The sequence below is a fragment of the Oncorhynchus masou genome, chromosome 10 (assembly GCF_036934945.1).
Source record: "Oncorhynchus masou masou isolate Uvic2021 chromosome 10, UVic_Omas_1.1, whole genome shotgun sequence".
Taxonomy (NCBI): Eukaryota; Metazoa; Chordata; class Actinopteri; order Salmoniformes; family Salmonidae; genus Oncorhynchus; species Oncorhynchus masou.
The window spans coordinates 46,021,322-46,041,793 of NC_088221.1; the positions used below are offsets into that span (position 1 = coordinate 46,021,322).

General features: G+C 44.1%; 1 protein-coding gene across 16 annotated transcripts in view; it reads left to right on the forward strand.

Annotated features, from left to right (window-relative positions):
- LOC135547680 (dedicator of cytokinesis protein 9-like) overlaps positions 1-20,472 on the forward strand; it is a 188,269-nt gene that overhangs the window by 90,185 nt on the left and 77,612 nt on the right. For all 16 annotated transcript variants that reach the window (XM_064976902.1, XM_064976903.1, XM_064976894.1 and 13 more), the window contains 6 exons: positions 6,309-6,398; positions 8,176-8,258; positions 8,976-9,045; positions 13,338-13,433; positions 13,722-13,856; positions 19,745-19,919. In XM_064976902.1, coding sequence (XP_064832974.1) covers positions 6,309-6,398; positions 8,176-8,258; positions 8,976-9,045; positions 13,338-13,433; positions 13,722-13,856; positions 19,745-19,919 — 649 coding nt within the window. The remainder of the gene's footprint in view (positions 1-6,308; positions 6,399-8,175; positions 8,259-8,975; positions 9,046-13,337; positions 13,434-13,721; positions 13,857-19,744; positions 19,920-20,472) is intronic.

The window sequence follows — 20,472 nt, forward strand, 5'->3', positions numbered from 1 at the left end:
ATTCAGTGTTATAGGCAGGTAAAGGGGGGATTCAGTGTTATAGGCAGGTAAAGGGGGGCTTCAGTATTATAGGCAGGTAAAGGAGTCATTCAGTGTTATAGGCAGGTAAAGGGGTCATTCAGTATTATAGGCAGGTAAAGGAGTCATTCAGTGTTATAGGCAGGTAAAGGAGTCATTCAGTGTTATAGGCAGGTAAAGGGGGATTCAGTGTTATAGGCAGGTAAAGGGGTCATTCAGTATTATAGGCAGGTAAAGGGGGGATTCAGTATTATAGGCAGGTAAAGGGGGATTCAGTATTATAGGCAGGTAAAGGGGGCTTCAGTGTTATAGGCAGGTAAAGGAGTCATTCAGTGTTATAGGCAGGTAAAGGGGTCATTCAGTATTATAGGCAGGTAAAGGGGGGATTCAGTATTATAGGCAGGTAAAGGGGGGATTCAGTGCTATTAAACTCCCGACACTGATAACTGTGAAGTGATAGGAGCCTATAAACCCAGTCCATCTGATCACACTGCTAGTCTGTGGGCTGTTCTTGTCTGGTGTGTAAATCCTTTTGTTGGCAGCCTGGCGTTAGGAGAGCCAACCACTGGTTCCTCCAGGTTTAGTCAACGTTGTCCTCTTCGGGAATTTCTTTGCCATTACTACTATTCCTCCTCTTCCTCCTCTTCCAATCCATCCTCTCCCTATTCCTCCTCTTCATCCTCTTCCTCATCTTCCTCTTCCTCATCTTCCTATTCACCCTCTTCCTCCTCTTCCTATTCATCCGCTTCCTCTTCCTCATCTTCCTCTTCCCCATCTTCCTATTCATACTCTTCCTCCTCATCTTCCTCTTCCTCATCTTCCTATTCATCCTCATCATATTCCTCCTCTTCCTCTTCCCCTCCATCCTCTCACTATTAATCCTCTACATCCTCTTCCTCATCTTCCTATTCCTCCTCTTCATCCTCTTCCTCATCTTCCTCTTCCTCATCTTCCTATTTATCCTCTTCCTCCTCTTCCTCATCATCCTCTTCCTCATCTTCCTATTCATACTCTTCCTCTTCCTATTCATCCTCTTCCTATTCTTCCTCTTCCTATTCTTCCTCTTCCTCATCTTCCTATTCATCCTCTTCCTCATCTTCCTCTTCCTATTCATTCTCTTCTTATTCATCGTCTTCCTCCTCTTTATCGTCCTCCTCTTCATCTTCCTACTCTTCCTCATCATCCTCACCTTCCACTTCCTATTCATCCTCTTCCTAGTCATCCTCTTCCTCATCTTCCTAGAAATCCTCTTCTTATTCCTCCTCTTCCTCTTCATCATTTTCATCCTCTTTCTATTCATCCTCTTCCACTTCCTCGTCCTCATCTTTCTATTCCCCCTCTTGCTGTGTGTAATCAAGTCTCCGTATAAATGCACCTGCACTGTGATAGTCTCAGAGGTCCGTTAAAAGCGCAGAGAGCATCATGAAGAACAAGGAACACACCAGGCAGGTCCGAGATACTGTTGTGAAGAAGTTTAAAGCCGGATTTGGATACAAAAAGATTTCCCAAGCTTTAAACATCCCAAGGAGCACTGTGCAAGCGATAATATTGAAATGGAAGGAGTATCAGACCACTGCAAATCTACCAAGACCTGGCCGTCCCTCTAAACTTTCAGCTCATACAAGGAGAAGACTGATGCAGCCAAGAGGCCCATGATCACTCTGGATGAACTGCAGAGATCTACAGCTGAGGTGGGAGACTCATAGGACAACAATCAGTCGTATATTGCACAAATCTGGCCTTTATGGAAGAGTGGCAAGAAGAGAGCCATTTCTTAAAGATATCCATAAAAAGTGTTGTTTAAAGTTTGCCACAAGCCACCTGGGAGACACACCAAACATGTGGAAGAAGTTGCTCTGGTCAGATGAAACCAAAATTGAACTTTTTGGCAACAATGCAAAACGTTATGTTTGGCGTAAAAGCAACACAGCTCATCACCCTGACCACATCATCCCCCTGTCAAACATGGTGGTGGCAGCATCATGGTTTGGGCCTGCTTTTTTTCATCAGGGACTGGGAAGATGGTTAAAATTGATGGGAAGATGGATGGAGCCAAATACAGGACCATTCTGGAAGAAACCCTGATGGAGTCTGCAAAAGACCTGAGACTGGGACAGAGATTTGTCTTCCAACAAGACAATGATCCAAAACATAAAGCAAAATCTACAATGGAATGGTTCAAAAATAAACATATCCAGGTGTTAGAATGGCCAAGTCAAAGTCCAGACCTGAATCCAATCGAGAATCTGTGGAAAGAACTGAAAACTGCTGTTCACAAATGCTCTCCATCCAACCTCACTGAGTTCGAGCTGTTTTGCAAGGAGGAATGGGAAAAAAGTTCAGTCTCTCGATGTGCAAAACTGAGACATACCCCAAGCGACTTACAGCTGTATTTTTTTCAGTTTTTGATTTGTTAAAAAAGTTTGAAATATCCAATAAATGTCGTTCCACTTCATGATTGTGTCCCACTTGTTGTTGATTCTTCACAAAAAAATACAGTTTTATATCTTTATGTTTGAAGCCTGAAATGTGGCAAAAGGTCGCAAAGTTCAAGGGGGCCGAATACTTTCGCAAGGCACTGTATGTATCATCAGTGGTTGACCCCAGGACGTTCAGCAAAGTGTTGTGAGGGACGACGTGCTAGTGGCTCCATGCTGGGTGTAGCTGGATCTCATGCTGGTCTTTACACGAGAGATCTCCACTGTGCTCCATAGAGACTAATATCCCCTGTGCTTCCTCTTGTCCATTTCCCTGACTCCCTCTGGCCTCCTCCAGCCTACTCGTCCATTTGTTTCTGCTGGTTAGATCATGGAGAGATTACCAACTCCCAGCAGGAAACCTGGGGCTGGGGAGAGGAAGTGGAGGAGGGAACTCTGTCTCGCAAATAGGACCTTAATATGGTCCTCATTGCAGTTGTCGTGCAAGATTGAGTGCTTATGGTGATTTGTCGCCTAACCAAATGGAAATTCTAATGACGTAGTCCGTCACAGAATCAGATCTAGTCCTCTACTGATGACACAAATGCACTATTATTCATGAGCGTGGTTGTGACAGCTTTGTTTCTGAGGTATTGTCACGAAAAAACAAACATGACTGGCAATGAAACATTTGGTACAGTACATTATGCCAGCAATGTTAAAACTGTTTTGGTGACTCTCTATGGTAAAATTGTGAGGCAACCTCACTCATCCCATAATATATTAATTGTATTTTTGGCAGGCAGCAGAGGGCTAGGCTTTACTAGCACCAGGCCGACTCAGCAGGAATGCAATGCTCAGCGGTAGCTAACATCACATTAGTCACTGACTGTAGCTGGAGCCCTGCACTCCTGTACATTAGGTTAGTTACCTGAAAGGACCTCTGGACCCGTCGTTAGGCTCTATGACCTAACCTGTATAGTGCATAATAATATCCCACTGATTCACAAGGAAATAATTTTGGCAAGAAAATATGAGATAGAGCTATTCTCTTTCTTTTAGTGGTACTGCACCTTGGGATGAGGTTTGGTCTACTATTGATTAGCCTTGAGGTGAGGTTTGGTGTAGCATTGATTAGCCTTGAGGTGAGGTTTGGTATAGCATTGATTAGCCTTGGGGTGAGGTTTGGTCTAGCATTGATTATCCTTGGGGTGAGGTTTGGTCTAGCATTGATTAGCCTTGGGGTGAGGTTTGGTCGAGTATTGATTAGCTTTTAGGTGAGGTTTGGTGTAGCATTGATTAGCCTTGGGGTGAGGTTTGGTGTAGCATTGATTAGCCTTGGGGTGAGGTTTGGTGTAGCATTGATTAGCCTTGGGGTGAGGTTTGGTCTAGTATTGATTAGCCTTGGGTTGAGGTTTGGGCTAGTATTTTAAATGTCTATTTTCCATTCTTTGTTTGGGCTTTGCGAATAGAAAATGACGTCTGTACTGGCCTGCTCTGGCTTTTGTGTCTCATTTCACAGTCTGTGACTCAATTCAAGTTTAATTGGAGAGCTACTTTGCCTTGCATGCTGGAGAAATACTGAAAATGTATCAACTGGAGTTCAGAGATAATGACCAAAGCAGACCTATTGGTTAAGTTGCTCAGCAAAAGCTGCATGAACAGGAAATCTACAGCTGTGTTGAATTGCTTACCTCACCACTGTCCCATTGCCCTGATCTTGAAAATACTGTATGCTTTACCATAAGTCAGGGACCACAGACACATCTCTGTCACGGTTCTCCTTTGAACTATGTCCAGTTTGGCTTTAAAAAGGATTTGACTTAGGTGAGGAAGTTAATGTTTGTTGTTCTTGCAGTTAGTCTAGTGGTTAGAGTGTTGGACTAGTAATCTGAAAGGTTGCAAGATCAAATCACATAGCTGACAAGGTAAAACAAAAATATGTTGTTCTGTGCCTGAACAAGGCAGTTAACCTACTGTTTCTAGGCTGTCATTAAAAATAAGAATTTGCCTAGTAAAATAAATGAAAAATGATTTGCTGTAGTTTGTTTCTCTCTCACCCATGTGGGGTAACTGTGCTCTGCTGCCTCCTCTGTCGTGGTGCTTTATTTTTATATCTCCTACTTTAAAGATGTTAAGTTGAAATGTTTCTGCTTAAGGAATCACCATGGAGTAAACATCTAGAGGGGATAGGGGTACAAAACACAATGTTGAACAGTTGTTATCAGCGGGAATCTCCTTTTAAGTGAGACGTGTCAGACAGGTCTCCAATGGGAACTCAAAACAATGCTATGCTCCTAACTGGGATGAAAATGTGCTGTTAAGAATGAAGAACAACAGCAGGGATCTCCAACAGTAGTTGACTTCCATAAATCCTCGTGCATATCAAGACATTACTCATATCTAAAAGGAGTCCCACATGTACAGTATTTAATTCACAAAATGCATCTTGTCTTATTAGTGAAAAACGGTCTTACTGACAATGAAGTCCTACTGAGTAGGTTCTGTTTAGTTATAGGTTAGAGGCCTTGTGAATGGGTGATGAGGGTTGAACGTGTCAATATGTTTTCTGTGAGGATTGGCATGTTGAAAGCACTGAGTTCCTAGTTATTCTAGTGATATTATGTTGATACTGTAGATACTACTAGGTGCATCTGTGTGACGTCATTCTGTCAGTTCACCACCCACCAGGAGAAACGTAGTGGAGGTGTTGAGACAGAGTTTTTATTTTATTTTTGTCACCTTTATTTAACCAGGTAAGCCAGTTGAGAACAAGTTCTCATTTACAACTGTGACCTGGCCAAGATAAAGCAAAGCAGTGCGACACAAACTAGAACACAGAGTTACACGTGGAATAAAACAAACGCACAGTCAATAACACAATAGAAAAAGTCTATATACAGTGTGTGCCAAAGTCCAGGGGCCGGATTCACAAAACCATCTTAAGAAGAAATTTCTTCTTAACTGCAATTTTTTCCTTAATTATAGACTTATGAAGAAAGTTAAGCAAAGTTGCTATTCCTCAATAAAGTTATTGGAAATGTTCTTAAGTTTTTTCTATGTTTCTTCCTGAGAAAAAAGTTAAGAACAAATAGAATTCTGAAAATAATGTTTCAGGATTTCTTATTGGAAATGTACTTAACTTTAGGACAGCTAAACCCTTGTCTTGAGACGAATGGATACTTTTGTAAACATGAACGTTTTCTTGCGCCACAGACACAGTTGGCTACCGGATATTTAAATACAGCCAGAAAACAAATTAAACACTCATTATCTAGCTAGCTAGTAATTAACAATGTATTACAAAAGTCTGTATGTGTTAAATAGCTACGGCTATCTCATCAATTCGTTAATGTTTACGAAGTTCCTAAAGAAAAATATTTACGTTCCTAAGAAAACTACGAATTCCTAAGAATATTTAGAGGAATTGCATTTACGAACTATCTTATGAACTAATTATTTTTTTCCTAAAGAAACCTCTTACGTTTTTTCATAAGGAATGTTTTGTGAATCCGGACCCAGCTCCTCAGGGAGGGAGGGAGCCCCATGGCTGGGCTGTGTGGCTGAGAGCCAGGCTGAGGCCCTGGGTGTGGCTGTCTGTACGTGGTTCCCTGGCCCTGGCCTGGAGCTCAACAATGTGTAGGAGAGGAGTATCCCATTCTGGCCCTGCCTCCCTCTCTGCCCTCTAGAACCTCCACAGACCTGAGACCATTCTCTAGCATGAAACAATATTTTCCCGGAGCATTTAGTAAACCAGGTCCACATACTGTAGCACTGAGAAAAAAGCATCAGTCTACGCTCATCCAGTCTCATAATTTAACCAGAGCCTGGCATGAACTTGATTTAATAAATAAAACTGTTTTGCGTCTACAGATTTTGACTCAGAGACGCCAAGGAAGAACTGTCTACCCCACAGTGCCTGAGAATGCAGAGAAGGAGGCGCAGAGTCTGTTTGTCCAAGAGGTAGGATCCTACGAGTGCAATAACCCTGCAGAAATGAACCTTTGTGCAGGTAGAGCAGTGGTTTTATTTACAGTTAGATGTTGGTATTGAGATGTGCCATTACTTTCACCATGCCGCCATATTAAATACAGACATTAGAGTCAGTCTTCAGCCAGCTTCTGACAACTCATTTATGTAGATGGCGGCCTGTACAAGATCAATAGATATGGAAACACACTGTGCCGCACAGACTTTAGGGTCTGTGATGATTTCCCCATTGTTTATTGAATGTGTCCAGCCGAACCGAACTTCTATTTCACTTAGCACATACTTTGTTACACAATGGTGTTTTATTGTTCAGTACAGACAGGTTGTAGGAATTATGGGTCGTTACTGGAAGCCATCCAGCCAATAGGAGTATTTTCATTCTCTTCAATAACATCTGTTCAGGCCAGGAGACCAAAAAACTGATAAACGGAATCCAGTTCCTAGGTAAATGGATTGTTCTTCTCAAAACGTCTGGTCTTCATTCTCTCAGAGCCCGGTTAACAGTAGTGCCTCCCTGTACCAAGCCCGGTAAATGCCTTCTGCAACTAAGTGGTCTTCATTCTCTCAGAGCCCGGTTAACAGTAGTGCCTCCCTGTACCAAGCCCGGTAAATGCCTTCTGCAACTAAGTGGTCTTCATTCTCTCAGAGCCCGGTTAACAGTAGTGCCTTCCTGTACCAAGCCCGGTAAATGCCTTCTGCAACTAAGTGGTATTGAAAGTGATCTTGAAATCAAAATATCATATAATTACTATCCATTCTGTTCTGAATTATTAGACCAAAGGTGAGTGCACAACAGTTCCCCCGACACAAGAAGTCTGGGGTAAGTGTCAAACACACGCCTTAAACGCACCTGCTCTGGAGTGACTGTAGATGGGAGACGTTACAGCGACCTTAGTATTGGGCTATAAACTCCTCCTTACTGGAGGAGCCAGGCTCCCCTAACAAAGCTGAACTATTTTGATGTTTGATACTTATTAGTAAGATCCCCATTAGCCGCTGACAAAAGCATCAGCTACTCTTCCTGGGGTTAAACATTAAACATGACATAATGCATAGTACAGAACATGATGAGTCAAGGACCGAACTATACACATTGACAATGTCACACACTGCCTACATATCTGTTCCCAGACATCACTATGGGATGGGTCATAATTCAGATTTCTGTCATACTGTTATCATCATAAAGCATTTCCTTTCCTCATTGCAAGATTTGACTCAACCAAAAAACTTTACCATTTCAATCACCAAAAAAAGTCTGAAAGCATAAAATACAATAACTACGCTGATATCTAGGATTTGAGATGAGACAAAGTCTCAGTTTGACTTAATCTTGGTCTACTGAGCACTGATCTACTGAGCACTGATCTGCTGAACTACTGAGCGCTGATCGACTGAACACTGATCTGCTGAGCACTGATCTGCTGATCTACTGGGCGCTGATCTACTGAGCGCTGATCTACTGAGCGCTGATCTACTGAGCGCTGATCTACTGAGCGCTGATCTACTGAGCGCTGATCTACTGAGCGCTGATCTACTGAGCGCTGAACTACTGAGCGCTGATCTACTACTTCTCTTTTCTGCCAACTATCTGCATTCGTGTTACGTGGGAAGAAAACTTAGTTCGGTTAACACACACATTGTTTGTTGTGTGCTTGTATGAATGTTTCTGGTTTACTTTAGACTAAATATTGAAACTGTGTCTTGATTTACACATGAAAGCCATTGATTGTCTCTCTCTTTATTGCAGTGCATCAAGACCTACAACACTGACTGGCATGTCGTTAAGTACAAGTACGAGGACTACTCTGGGGACTTTCGGCAGCTTCCAAAGTAAGCCTGTTGTTCAGAACGGTGTCTTGACAGTACAGTGTTGTATATCATGTAACCAAGTGGTGATTTCCTCCTGGGCATGTTAGTACAGCTACCCTCTTTGTGCCAAGATTTCACACTAAAATGCACGCGCACAGAGACACGTACACACACACAGGTGTCAGACAGTGTCAGGCTGTCTGTAATCTTCTGTCAGCCTTAGTTGCTGATTGGTGAGGAGATTTTGGCATGGGATACCCTACAAGGAAATGCAGGTTTTATGTTTTAACCAGCAATAACAATGGAGACTTCCTGTTCAAGCCAAACTCAGGTTATTCCTGGAGCAGTGGGATTTAGTCAGGGTGGAAACTAACCCTGGTTCTAAAAGTGTCTCATTAGTTCCAGGAATATTGTTTCCAGTGTCATCGTGGTGGAATTTGGACATAAAATGAAGCTGCCCCAACCTTGAGACTTGCCATTGATGTCAACATCCCTTTGGTCACCATTCAGTGTCCAGGGAGGGAAATTGAAACAATGAAATATGACAAAGCATGACACTACCTTTCACAGTGGTTTTCTTGGGTTGAATTAGTTCAAGATTCCTATGTAAGTGGGACTTGTACTCTACATTACATTCGGTTTCATTTCTTATAACAATGAATGAACTCTGATAGATAATGAATGACCTCTGATAGATAAGATCAAATCACACTTTATCCACGTCCTTGTGTTTTACAGCAAAGTGTCCAGACCAGACAAACTGCCTGTCCACGTTTTTGAGGTTGATGAAGATGCTGACAAAGATGAGGTAGGTGAATGTCTGTAGAAAGTTACAAATAACAAACTATTTAGCTAAGCCACTTGTGTTCATTCCTATCAGCACACAGATCTTGAGCTTTTACCTCAACTCTTGACCCTCAGCCTTGCCCACATGCTCCATGTACAAATCATTTAAAATCAAATAATCCTCCATACAGACGTACAGACAGACAGAATAATGAATTACATTTTCATCCTCCGCTAAGACAGTCAAGCAGCTTTCTACACTGCCAGAAGGCCGCGGTATCTAAACTCTTTACTCCTAGAAACCTGTATTTCCTAGAAGAACACCACTTCTGAGTCTCACGAGCATCAGATCCTATTTCAGTTATTCATTCAGACAAGAACTGATTTGGCTTTCCTGGTCCAATCACAGTAGTTAAATGTCTCCGGCAAAAGACGAAAGATTTCTGTGTCTCAACAGCACACATTGTGCCTAAACAACATGTCTAAATAGCACATGTTGTGCCTAAATAGCATGTGTTGTGTCTAAATAGCTAATATTATGTCTAAATAGCACGTGTTGTGCCTAAATAGCACGTGTTGTGTCTAAATAGCACGTGTTGTGTCTAAATAGCATGTGTTGTGTCTAAATAGCTAATATTATGTCTAAATAGCACGTGTTGGGTCTCAGTAGCTTATATTATGTCTAAATAGCACATATTATGTCTAAATAGCACATGTTGTGTCTCAGTAGCTTATATTATGTCTAAATAGCACATGTTGTGTCTAAATAGCACGTGTTGTGTCTAAATAGCTAATATCATGTCTAAATAGCACGTGTTGGGTCTCAGTAGCTTATATTATGTCTAAATAGCACATGTTGTGTCTAAAGTACAAAGGGTAATTAGCTGCAGGACTTTGGTTCACTGGCCACCTCTCAAATGGTCTCAGGTTTTTCTATTTTTCTTCTCATGCAGAAGTTCATGTGTTCATGGTCTGAGGCTCCTCACTCCTTACAGCTAATGGGTTTGGCCCTTTTTTGTTGTGAGCAAATTATTTTACATTTAGTGACTGCCTGATTTATACAACTGTGAATCCGTAGCTAGAACCCTTTGGCCTGTGAACCATAGACATGTCTGATTCTGCTGTGAACAGTGTAAATTAGTCTTTGTTGGCCTTGAAATGGCTTGTGAGACAGGGAGTCATTGCACACAAGGGAGGCTCTGGAGTCACCTGTGTTCAAGCCAACCCTGAAGAGAGCATGAATCACTGATGCCTGTAGAACCCTCAAAGGGACGGTGTTCTGCAGAGCATGACCTGAGGCATTCTCAGGCTGTTTGATAACACTGATGTTATACTTGCCTCTCTTAAACTGCTGGGGTCATGTTGACATTTGCATCTGTCACATACGTGTGAATTATGTCTCCTTTATTTCGTGTCAGACAATGCCCCCTACAGGTCTTTAGAGTAATATTTAGAGACTCGAGACTTGAGTAACCTTTTTCACTTATCTGTGATTTAGGCAAATGGTTTGTTGAGCCGAGAGACTAGCCCAGGTCACCAGAGGTCAGGGCCTCAGTCAAACACAGTACAGTATGAAGATAGGCAGAAACTGCTTCTCCAATAGGAATTCTCAATCATGCTTGTCAGCGATGTCATTTTTTAATTTTTTAACCTTTATTTTACTAGGCAAGTCAGTTAAGAACAAATTCTTATTTTCAATGACGGCCTAGGAATAGTGGGTTAACTGCCTGTTCAGGGGCAGAACGACAGATTTGTACCTTGTCAGCTCAGGGATTTGAACTTGCAACCTTTCGGTTACTAATCCAACACTCTAACCACTAGGCTACCCTGCCGCCCGTCATGGCGACGTTGGCTAGCTAAGTTCATGCTCAGAAACACGTAATCGTGTCTAACGGTTGTCCCGCGCTGAACTGTGCATGTGCAGCCCATCAAATCAAACGCACTCTTTTGAGGGGCAGGGTCTGACAGGGGAGGGGCATTAGCTCTGACAGGGGGAGGGGCATTAGGTCTGACAGGGAGGGGCAGGTCTGAGAAGGGAGGGGCACAGGTCTATAGGTCTGACATGTTGTGGTGCTTTTAGATTTCGAGAAAGTTAACAGCAAAGGGAAAAAATGCACTTCTTTCATTGATTTCTCAAACCCCAAACCCCTGCCTCGTCTGCTTGGTCTGTCTGGTCTGCCTGGTCTGCTTGGTCTGCCTTGCAAGCATTCCCGGAATTCTCGCGATGTTGAAACTCTGTGCCTCAGTGAACATTAGATCTGACAGGGGAGGGGCATTAGATCTGACAGGGGAGGGGCATTAGATCTGATTAGGTCTGACAGGGAGGGGGGTCTGACAGGGGAGGGGCATTAGGTCTGACAGGAGAGGGGCATTAGGTCTCTAGGTCTGACAGGGGGGAGGGGCATTAGGTCTGACAGGGGAGGGGCATTAGGTCTGACAGGGGAGGGGCATTAGGTCTGACAGGGGAGGGGCATTAGGTCTGACAGGGGAGGGGCATTAGGTCTGACAGGGGAGGGGCATTAGGTCTGACATTAGGTCTGGGAGGGGCATTAGGTCTGACAGGGAGGGGCATTAGGTCTGACAGGGGAGGGGCATTAGGTCTGACAGGGGAGGGCATTAGGTCTGACAGGGGAGGGGCATTAGGTCTGACAGGGGAGGGGCATTAGGTCTGACAGGGGAGGGGCATTAGGTCTGACAGGGGAGGGGCATTAGGTCTGACAGGGGAGGGGCATTAGGTCTGACAGGGGAGGGGCATTAGGTCTGACAGGGGAGGGGCATTAGGTCTGACAGGGGAGGGGCATTAGGTCTGACAGGAGAGGGGCATTAGGTCTGACAGGGGAGGGGCACTATATCTGATAACAAGACTCCTCCCAGCTCATCCTTCACCTCACCTCTCTCCCACACCACTGTAAGAGAATGTTCCCAGGCCCAGCAGCTGAGAGTCCCATCTATAGACCCCTCAGCAGTCTGTTGCAGGGAAGTGGGCTGAGCAGATGATAGTTAAGAAAGTGACCCTTTTCTCATGAAATCCCCAAATAAATCATCACTCACACTCACGCACCCCAGCCCCATGTCTGTTCATGTATTTAAAGACAATAGCATTACCACAGGCAGGGGGAGGGTAAAACGTTTATGGTCGAATGTGTAAATGATTATGGAATTATTCTGCACTGTATTGCATCTAAGGTTGATTGATGCAACAGTTTTGTTCATCTGGTTATTTGGGTGTTGCCAGGCAACATTTGAAGAGCTTTGGGGTTCGCTGAAAGTAAACACAAGTAAAATGTCTGGTCTTCCGGGGACTGGTGTCTTCTGGCCAGAGGGTGATGACTGGAAGCAGGCCCTGAACGTTTCCAGACCCTCCTCAGATGAGTCGATGATATGCTCTGCCAACGCCTTTAAATACATTTTATTGGATGAGAAAGAGAATAGGAATCATGTCATACAAAGTCATCTTGAAAACCCATTTCATTATTGTCCGTTTCTAGAAGTATCTGGAACATTGAGTTTTAACTCTGTAGTCTGTCAAAGAGAAGAGGCTTAAACACTCTGGGCATGTGTTCTGATCATGAGGACCTGATGGAGACCAGGCCAGGGGTAAAACGCTGGTGCCCGGTCACCTCTACCCTTACTACTCTCTTAATTGACTTATTTACACAGATCATTACGCCTATGGAAGTCTTCGTGGAATAGAGATGGTAGCCATGTGTTTTCGTCATATGTGCCCTTTGCCAATGGATTGGATGCGTTCATGGTATACCTAAGAACTGGGCTGATATGGTCACGTCTCAGTGCAGAAGCCATGGAGAGGGGCTGTTTATTTGGGTTCATAGTGGAGGTTTGTTGGATATGCTGGCTGCTTGTTTGGAATCAAATAGACCTACACTCTTAGAAAAAAGGCGCTATCTAGAACCTAAAAGGGTTCTTCAGCCATACCCATAGTAGAACCCTTTGAAGAACCCTTTTTGGTTCCTTTCCACATAGGGTTTTACATGGAACCTAAAAGTGTTCTACCTGGAACCAAAAAAGGTTCTACTTGGAACCAAAAAGGGTTCTCCTATGGGGACAGACAAAGAAAAAGGGTTCCAAAAGGGTTCTAAGAGTGTTAGCAAACGTTCATCAAACGGAGGTTTTTCTCATCTCATCCTCCATGTCTCCTATACTGACATTTATATCAGCCACGGGATCAAGGGGCGTTGCACAGTGTGTCAGAGTGAGCACAGTAATGTGTTGATGTGGTGCAGTGTATGTCATTGTGTACTGTATGTGTGTTTGCCTTGAGTGTGTCTGAGCCCATTCCCATGTCTCTTCCAGGACACAACCTCCCTAGGTTCCCAGAAAGGAGGGATCACCAAGCATGGCTGGCTGTACAAAGGCAACATGAACAGTGCCATCAGCGTCACCATGAGGGTGAGTGATGATGATGACACTAGCTATCTCTGTGAGGAATGGTTTTTACACAGTGTACCAGATGTATATCGGGATGAGCAATAGTCCGTTCTCGTGTCTCCAGTAACAGAAGGATGTAGCTAGATTTTCATCAACACCATTTATCAGACAAACTGATGGATTTTGTGAAATACAAAATGGTGTTGACTTCCTCCTAACCATGCTGGGGCAATTATCTGGGGCCCAAATTGTGCCTCTTGTTCTCTAATAATAGAAATGGGATTGTTATTGTTTAACTGTAATTTCCAGTCTTTCAAGAGGCGGTATTTCCACCTAACCCAGCTGGGTGACGGCTCTTACAACCTCAACTTCTACAAGGATGACAAGACCTCCAAAGAATCCAAAGGAACCATCTTCCTGGACTCATGTATGGGAGTTGTTCAGGTGATTTTTGTGAACTTTGTATCTGGGAATGTGCTTTGACACCGTCATTGTTAATGTTATATGGGATGAGTTCAGGTCATCCAGACAGACATGTTTCCTTTCCAAAGATGGGGCGGCAGTGTAGCCTAGTGGTTAGAGCGTTGGACTAGTAACTGGAAGGTTGCAAGTTCAAATCCCCGAGCTGACAAGGTACAAATCTGTCGTTCTGCCCCTGAACTGGCAGTTAACCCACTGTTCCCAGGCCATCATTGAAAATAAGAATTTGTTCTTAACTGACTTGCCTGGTTAAATAAAGGTAAAAAAATGTTACATTCTAACATATATGAACATATCTGAACCTGCTAGTTAAAGCAACAGAGTGTTAATGAGGAAATGTTTCTGTCTCTATCGCTGCCGGGACCCTTCCCCAATCCCCATTTTTACCATACTACCATGCACTTTGCCGCAGGCCATCAATCAATGCCAAATGCTTTAGCTAGCAGGTGCTCATCTCCCAGTCCCAACACAGGCTTGAAGCATCATTATCTGTTTTCTACACACAGATGGATGTAAAGGTGGTGTTTTTACTGACCAAGCATTCAGCTCACATGAATTAGATGCATAAAAAGGAGTCATCAGTGTGGAGTTGAGAGCTCAGGCCAGGGCCTCTCTTGTCTCCTGCCCTACGGAAGTGGCTTTTATTTCTGCCAGTGACGACACGAGTGGGAGTGGGAGTGTGAGTGGGTACTTGGTATGGAGTGGATGGCTGGGTTGGGCGGTCCCTTGAGTGGATTGATAAAATATTCAGACCCCTTTTTCCCCTTTTTCACATTGTGTTACATTACAGCCTCGTTCTAAACTTGATTAAATACCCCATAATGACAAAAGCGAAAACAGGTTTTTAGAATTTTTTTCGAATGTTTTACACATTAAAAAAAAACTTAAATACCTTATTTATTTATAAGTATTCGTACTCTTTGCTAGGAGACTTGAAATTGCGCTCAGATGCATCCTATTTTTATTGATAATCCTTGATGTTTCTACAACTCGATTGGAGTCCACCTGTGGTAAACTAAATTGATTGGACATGATTTGGAAAGTCACACACCTGTTTATCAGGTCCCACAGTTGACAGTACATGTCAGAGCAAAAACTAAGCCATGAGTTCGAAGGAATTGTCTGAAGAGCTCAGACACAGGATTGTGTCGAAGCACAGATCTGGGGAAGGGTACCAAAACATTTCTGCAGCACTGAAAGTCCCCAGGAACACAGTGGCCTCCATCATTCTGAAATGGAAGAAGATTGGAACCACCAAGACTACTCCTAGAGCTGGCCGCCCAGCCAAACTGAGCAATCAGGGGAGAAGGCCCTCGGTCATGGAGGTGACCAAGAACCTGATGGTCACTCTGTTAGAGCTCAACAGTCCTCTGTGGAGATGGGAGAACCTTCCAGAAGGCCTTTTATGGTAGAGTGGCCAGATAGAAACCACTTCTCAGTAAAAGGAACATTACAGCCCACTTGGAGTTTGCCAAAAGGCAACTAAAGACTCTCAGACCATGAGAAAAAAGATTCTCTGGTCTGATGAAACCAAGATTGAACTCTTTGGCCTGAATACCTAGCTATCTGTTTAGCCTTGGCTACCTAGCTATCTGTTTAGCCTTGGCTTACTAGCACGTTAGCTGTACACACACCTGTTTGTATTGATGTCCTGGCCGGTGTCTCCTTGTCTTCTTTACCTTTGTTGAATTGGGTGCTCTGTAGGCCTATGTTTCTTATCCAGGAGCAAATGTATGGTCGTTTGGTTTTGCAGGTTTCTTCAAATGTAATGCTTTGAGCCAATAGCTCGTCTTTTTAGAGGTACAGACTGTAAACCTATGGCTCCACAACTGAACTGGACCATAAGGTTGATGACCAAAACATTGCTTATGTAAAAATAACAATTCTGGAAACTTTTTACGGAATATTGTATACTAGTTGAATACTACTGAATCACCAGCTTCGGGAGATGTGTAAGTGAGACGATCTGAGGCCGACCTGTGGTAGTGACATCATTCTTTCTTGCTGATTGGGAGCCATAGGTCAACTCCACGGTTCAGTGCTGCTGGCCGACTCAGTCCCTTTATAAGAGCTCAGCTGCAGTGCTGCTGGCCGACTCAGTCCCTTTATAAGAGCTCAGCTGCAGTGCTGCTGGCCGACTCAGTCCCTTTATAAGAGCTCAGCTGCAGTGCTGCTGGCCGACTCAGTCCCTTTATAAGAGCTCAGCTGCAGTGCTGCTGGCCGACTCAGTCCCTTTATAAGAGCTCAGCTGCAGTGCTGCTGGCCGACTCAGTCCCTTTATAAGAGCTCAGCTGCAGCACTACGCCCTTTGTTGCGCATATGGAAATGACTTTCTACCGAGCACCTTGCTCCTCTGTGTGTTCACTCAGTCATTCACTTCTGTGTCTCTCTAACCAAAACAAATAATCATTTTTTTTAAGCTTTCCTAAATACCGGAAAGATGGATAATGATGTTATTGTTGTCAAATAACTGTTTCCCTGTGTTTTCTTACCCTTGAGTGTGTAAATAGATACAACATCAATTGATCAGTTGTTGTAGTTATTACAAAATCTCAAGTCAAAAGTTAAAAAGTCCATTTCTACTGGGGGGGAGAGGATTGTTGTTTCCAGTAACGCGCTCTCTTCAAAGTCCCGTTAAACAGATCATAAAACCAAGCAGCAGCTGCCTTCTGGTGACTTGCCAATATATTGGATGTTATCTTTGGAAGGTGGCTCAGAACATTCTCTTTGGACCTGTTTTATTGATTTTTTTATTCACAGTTGGACATTTGATTTTAGACTGTAAGAAATACACACACTCACACTTGACCTGCACACATTGTAATCATCCTCTTTTTTTAACTACTTTTTTAAATTTATTTTACCTTTATTTAACTAGGCAAGTCAGTTAAGAACAAATTCTTATTTTCAATGATGGCCTAGGAACAGTGGGTTAACTGCCTGTTCAGGGGCAGAATGACAGATTTGTACCTTGTCAGCTTGGGGATTTGAACTTGCAACCTTTCGTTTACTAGTCCAACGCTCTAACCACTAGGCTACCCTGCCGCCCCATTCATGCTTCATTCTTTAAAAGTGCCTTCTTCACCATCCTAAATAAGCGTGCCCCTCTCAAAAAATGTAGGATGAGGAATAGATATAGTCCTTGGTTCACCCCAGACCTGTCTGCCCTTGACCAGCACAAAAACATCCTGTGGCGTTCTGCATTAGCATCGAATAGCCCTGCGATATGCAGCTTTTCAGGGAAGTTAGGAACCAAAATACACATGCAGTTAGAAAAGCTAAGGCAAGCTTTTTCAAACAGATTTGCATCCTGTAGCACAAACTCAAAAGTTCTGGGACACTGGAAAGTCCATGGAGGATAAGAGCACCTCCTCCCAGCTGCCCACTGCTCTGAGGCTAGGAAACACTGTCACCACCGATTAAATCCACTATAATTGCGAATTTCAATAAGCATTTCTCTACGGCTGGCCATGCTTTCCACATGGCTACCCCTTCCCCGGTCAACTGCCCGGCACCCTCCACAGCAACCCGCCAAAGCCCCCACCATTTCTCCTTTACCCAAATCCAGATAGCTGCAAAATCTGGATCCCTACAAATCAGCCGGGTTAGACAATCTGGACCCTCTCTTTCTAAAATGATCTGCTGAAATTGTTGCAACCCCTATTACTAGCCTGTTCAACTTCTCTTTCGTATTGTCTGAGATTCCCAAAGATTGGAAAGCTGCCGCGGTCATCCCCCTCTTCAAAGGGTGTGACACTCTAGATCCAAACTGCTCCAGACCTATATCTAAGGTTTTCGAAAGCCAAGTTAACAAACAGATTACTGACCATTTCGAATCCCACCATACCTTCTCCGCTATGCAATCTGGTTTCAGAGCTGGTCATGGGTGCACCTCAGCCACGCTCAAGGTTCTAAACGACATCATAACCGCCATCGATAAGAGACATTACTGTGCAGCCGTATTCATCGACCTGGCCAAGGCTTTCGACTCTGTCAATCACAACATTCTTATTGGCAGACTCGACAGCCTTGGTTTCTCAAATGATTGCCTCGCCTGGTTCACCAACTACTTCTCTGATAAAGTTCAGTGTGTCAAATCGGAGGGCCTGTTTTCCGGACCTCTGACAGTCTCTATGGGTGTGCCACAGGGTTCAATTCTCGGGCCGACTCTCTTCTCTGTATATATCAATGATGTTGGTCTTGCTGCTGGTGATTCTCTGATCCACCTCTACGCAGACGACACCATTCTGTATACCTCTGGCCCTTCTTTGGACACTGTCTTAACTAACCTCCAGACGAGCTTCAATGCCATACAACTCGCCTTCCGTGGCCTCCAACTGCTCTTAAAGACAAGTAAAACTAAATGCATGCTATTCAATCAATCACTGCCCGCACCTGCTCGCCCGTCCAGCATCACTACTCTGGACGGCTCTGACTTAGAATATGTGGACAACTACAAATACCTGGGTGTCTGGTTAGACTGTAAACTCTCCTTCCAGACTCACATTAAGCATCTCCAATCCAAAATTAAATCTAGAATCGGCTTCCTATATTGCAACAAAGCATCCTTCACTCATGCTGCCAAACATACCCTCGTAAAACTGACCATCCTACCGATCCTCGACTTTGGTGATGTCATCTATAAAATAGCCTCCAACACTCTACTCAACAAACTGGATGCAGTCTATCACAGTGCCATCCATTTTGTCACCAAAGCCCCATACACTACCTACCATTGCGACCTGTACGCTCTCGTTGGTTGGCCCTCGCTTCATACTCGTCGCCAAACCCACTGGCTACAGGTTATCTACACGTGTCTGCTAGGTAAAGCCCCGCCTTATCTCAGCTCGCTGGTCACCATAGCAGCACCCACTCGTAGCACGTCCTCCAGAAGCTATATCTCACTGGTCATCCCCAAAGCCAATTACTCCTTTGGTCGTCTTTCCTTCCAGTTCTCTGCTGCCCATTTCTGGAACGAATTGCAAAAATCTCTGAAGCTGGAGACTCACATCTCCCTCACTAGCTTTAAGCACCAGCTGTCAGAGCAGCTTACAGATCACTGCACCTGTACATAGCCCATCTGTAAACAGCCCATCTATCTACCTACCTCATCCCCATACTGGTATTTATTTATTTATTTTGCTCCTTTGCACCCCAGTATCTCTACCTGCACATTTATCTTCTGCCGATCTACCATTCCAGTGTTTAATTGCTATATTGTAATTACTTCGCCACCATGGCCTATTTATTTCCTTAACTTATCTCATTTGCACTCACTGTATATAGACTTTTTGTTTTCTTTTGTTCTACTGTATTATTGACTGTGTTTTGTTTATTCCATGTGTAACTCTGTGTTGTATGTGTCAAATTGCTACGCTTTATCTTGGCCAGGTTGCAGTTGCAAAGGAGAATTTGTTCTCAACTCGCCTACCTGGTTAATATAAAGGTGAAATGAAAAATAAATAAATAAAATGCTGTTTTCTGGGATGATACGGCATTGCTTTGTCTAGAGATCAGACCACAGTCCTCATATTGTAGTTGATCCTCTGTTGCGTTTCCTTAGCAACCTTCCCTCCACTACAGCATTACCTAAACAATGATGTCCTATCCTCCTCCTATCCTCCTCCTCTCCTCCTCCTCTCCTCCTCCTCTCCTCCGCCTCTCCTCCTCCTCTCCTCCACCTCTCCTCTCCTCCTATCCTCCGCCTCTCCTCCTATCCTCCTCTCCTCCTCTCTTCCTATCCTCCTCCTCTCCTCTCCTCCTACTCTCCTCCACCTCTCCTATCCTCCTCTCCTCCTCCTCTCCTCCTATCCTCCTCTTCCGCCTCTCCTCTCCTCTGTGTCTGTCTGCAGAATAACAGGGTGCGGCGCTTTGCCTTTGAGCTGAAGATGCAGGACAAGAGCACGTACCTGCTGGCTGCCGACAGCGAGGGAGAGATGGAGGACTGGATCAGCACTCTCAACAAGATCCTCCACAGCAGCTTTGAGATCGCCATGCAGGAGAAGAGGAACGGGGACATCCACGATGGTGTGTGTGTGGGGGCGTGTGAGCCCATGCGCGTCTGTGTGTATATGGGGGCGTGAGAGCCCATGCGTGGCTGTGTGTGTGATGTGCATGTGTGCTGTGCCGGTCGTGCTGTGCATGTGCGTGTGTGTGTTTTCAGAGTTCAAGGATGGGAGTTAAGAGTGGAGACAAAGATTTCTATGTAAATGCTCTTTCAACAAAACCACGAGTTCAAGGAGAATGTGCTTCTCAAAGTGTCAGTAATACAAAGAAAACCTCCCAGGGTTCACTGCAGTACACTTGTCTGCCTGTCGGGCCAAGAGAAGCCATGTGTAAATGCAGTCTGCCTAAGTACATTCTTTCATCAACCTCCCATGTAAATAACCCTGTTGCGGGGCATAGCTAGCATAAAGCGCCACACTGATGGGCTGTAGTTGAGTTGTTTAAAACACCTTGGAGCCAGACTGGGGAAGACAGAGATGATTATAATGGTACTAGTTCCTGTACAAGCTAAACGCACATCATCAACAGTCTTGTCTGTAAATGTGAACTCTGTGTTCACAAGACATCTCCTTCT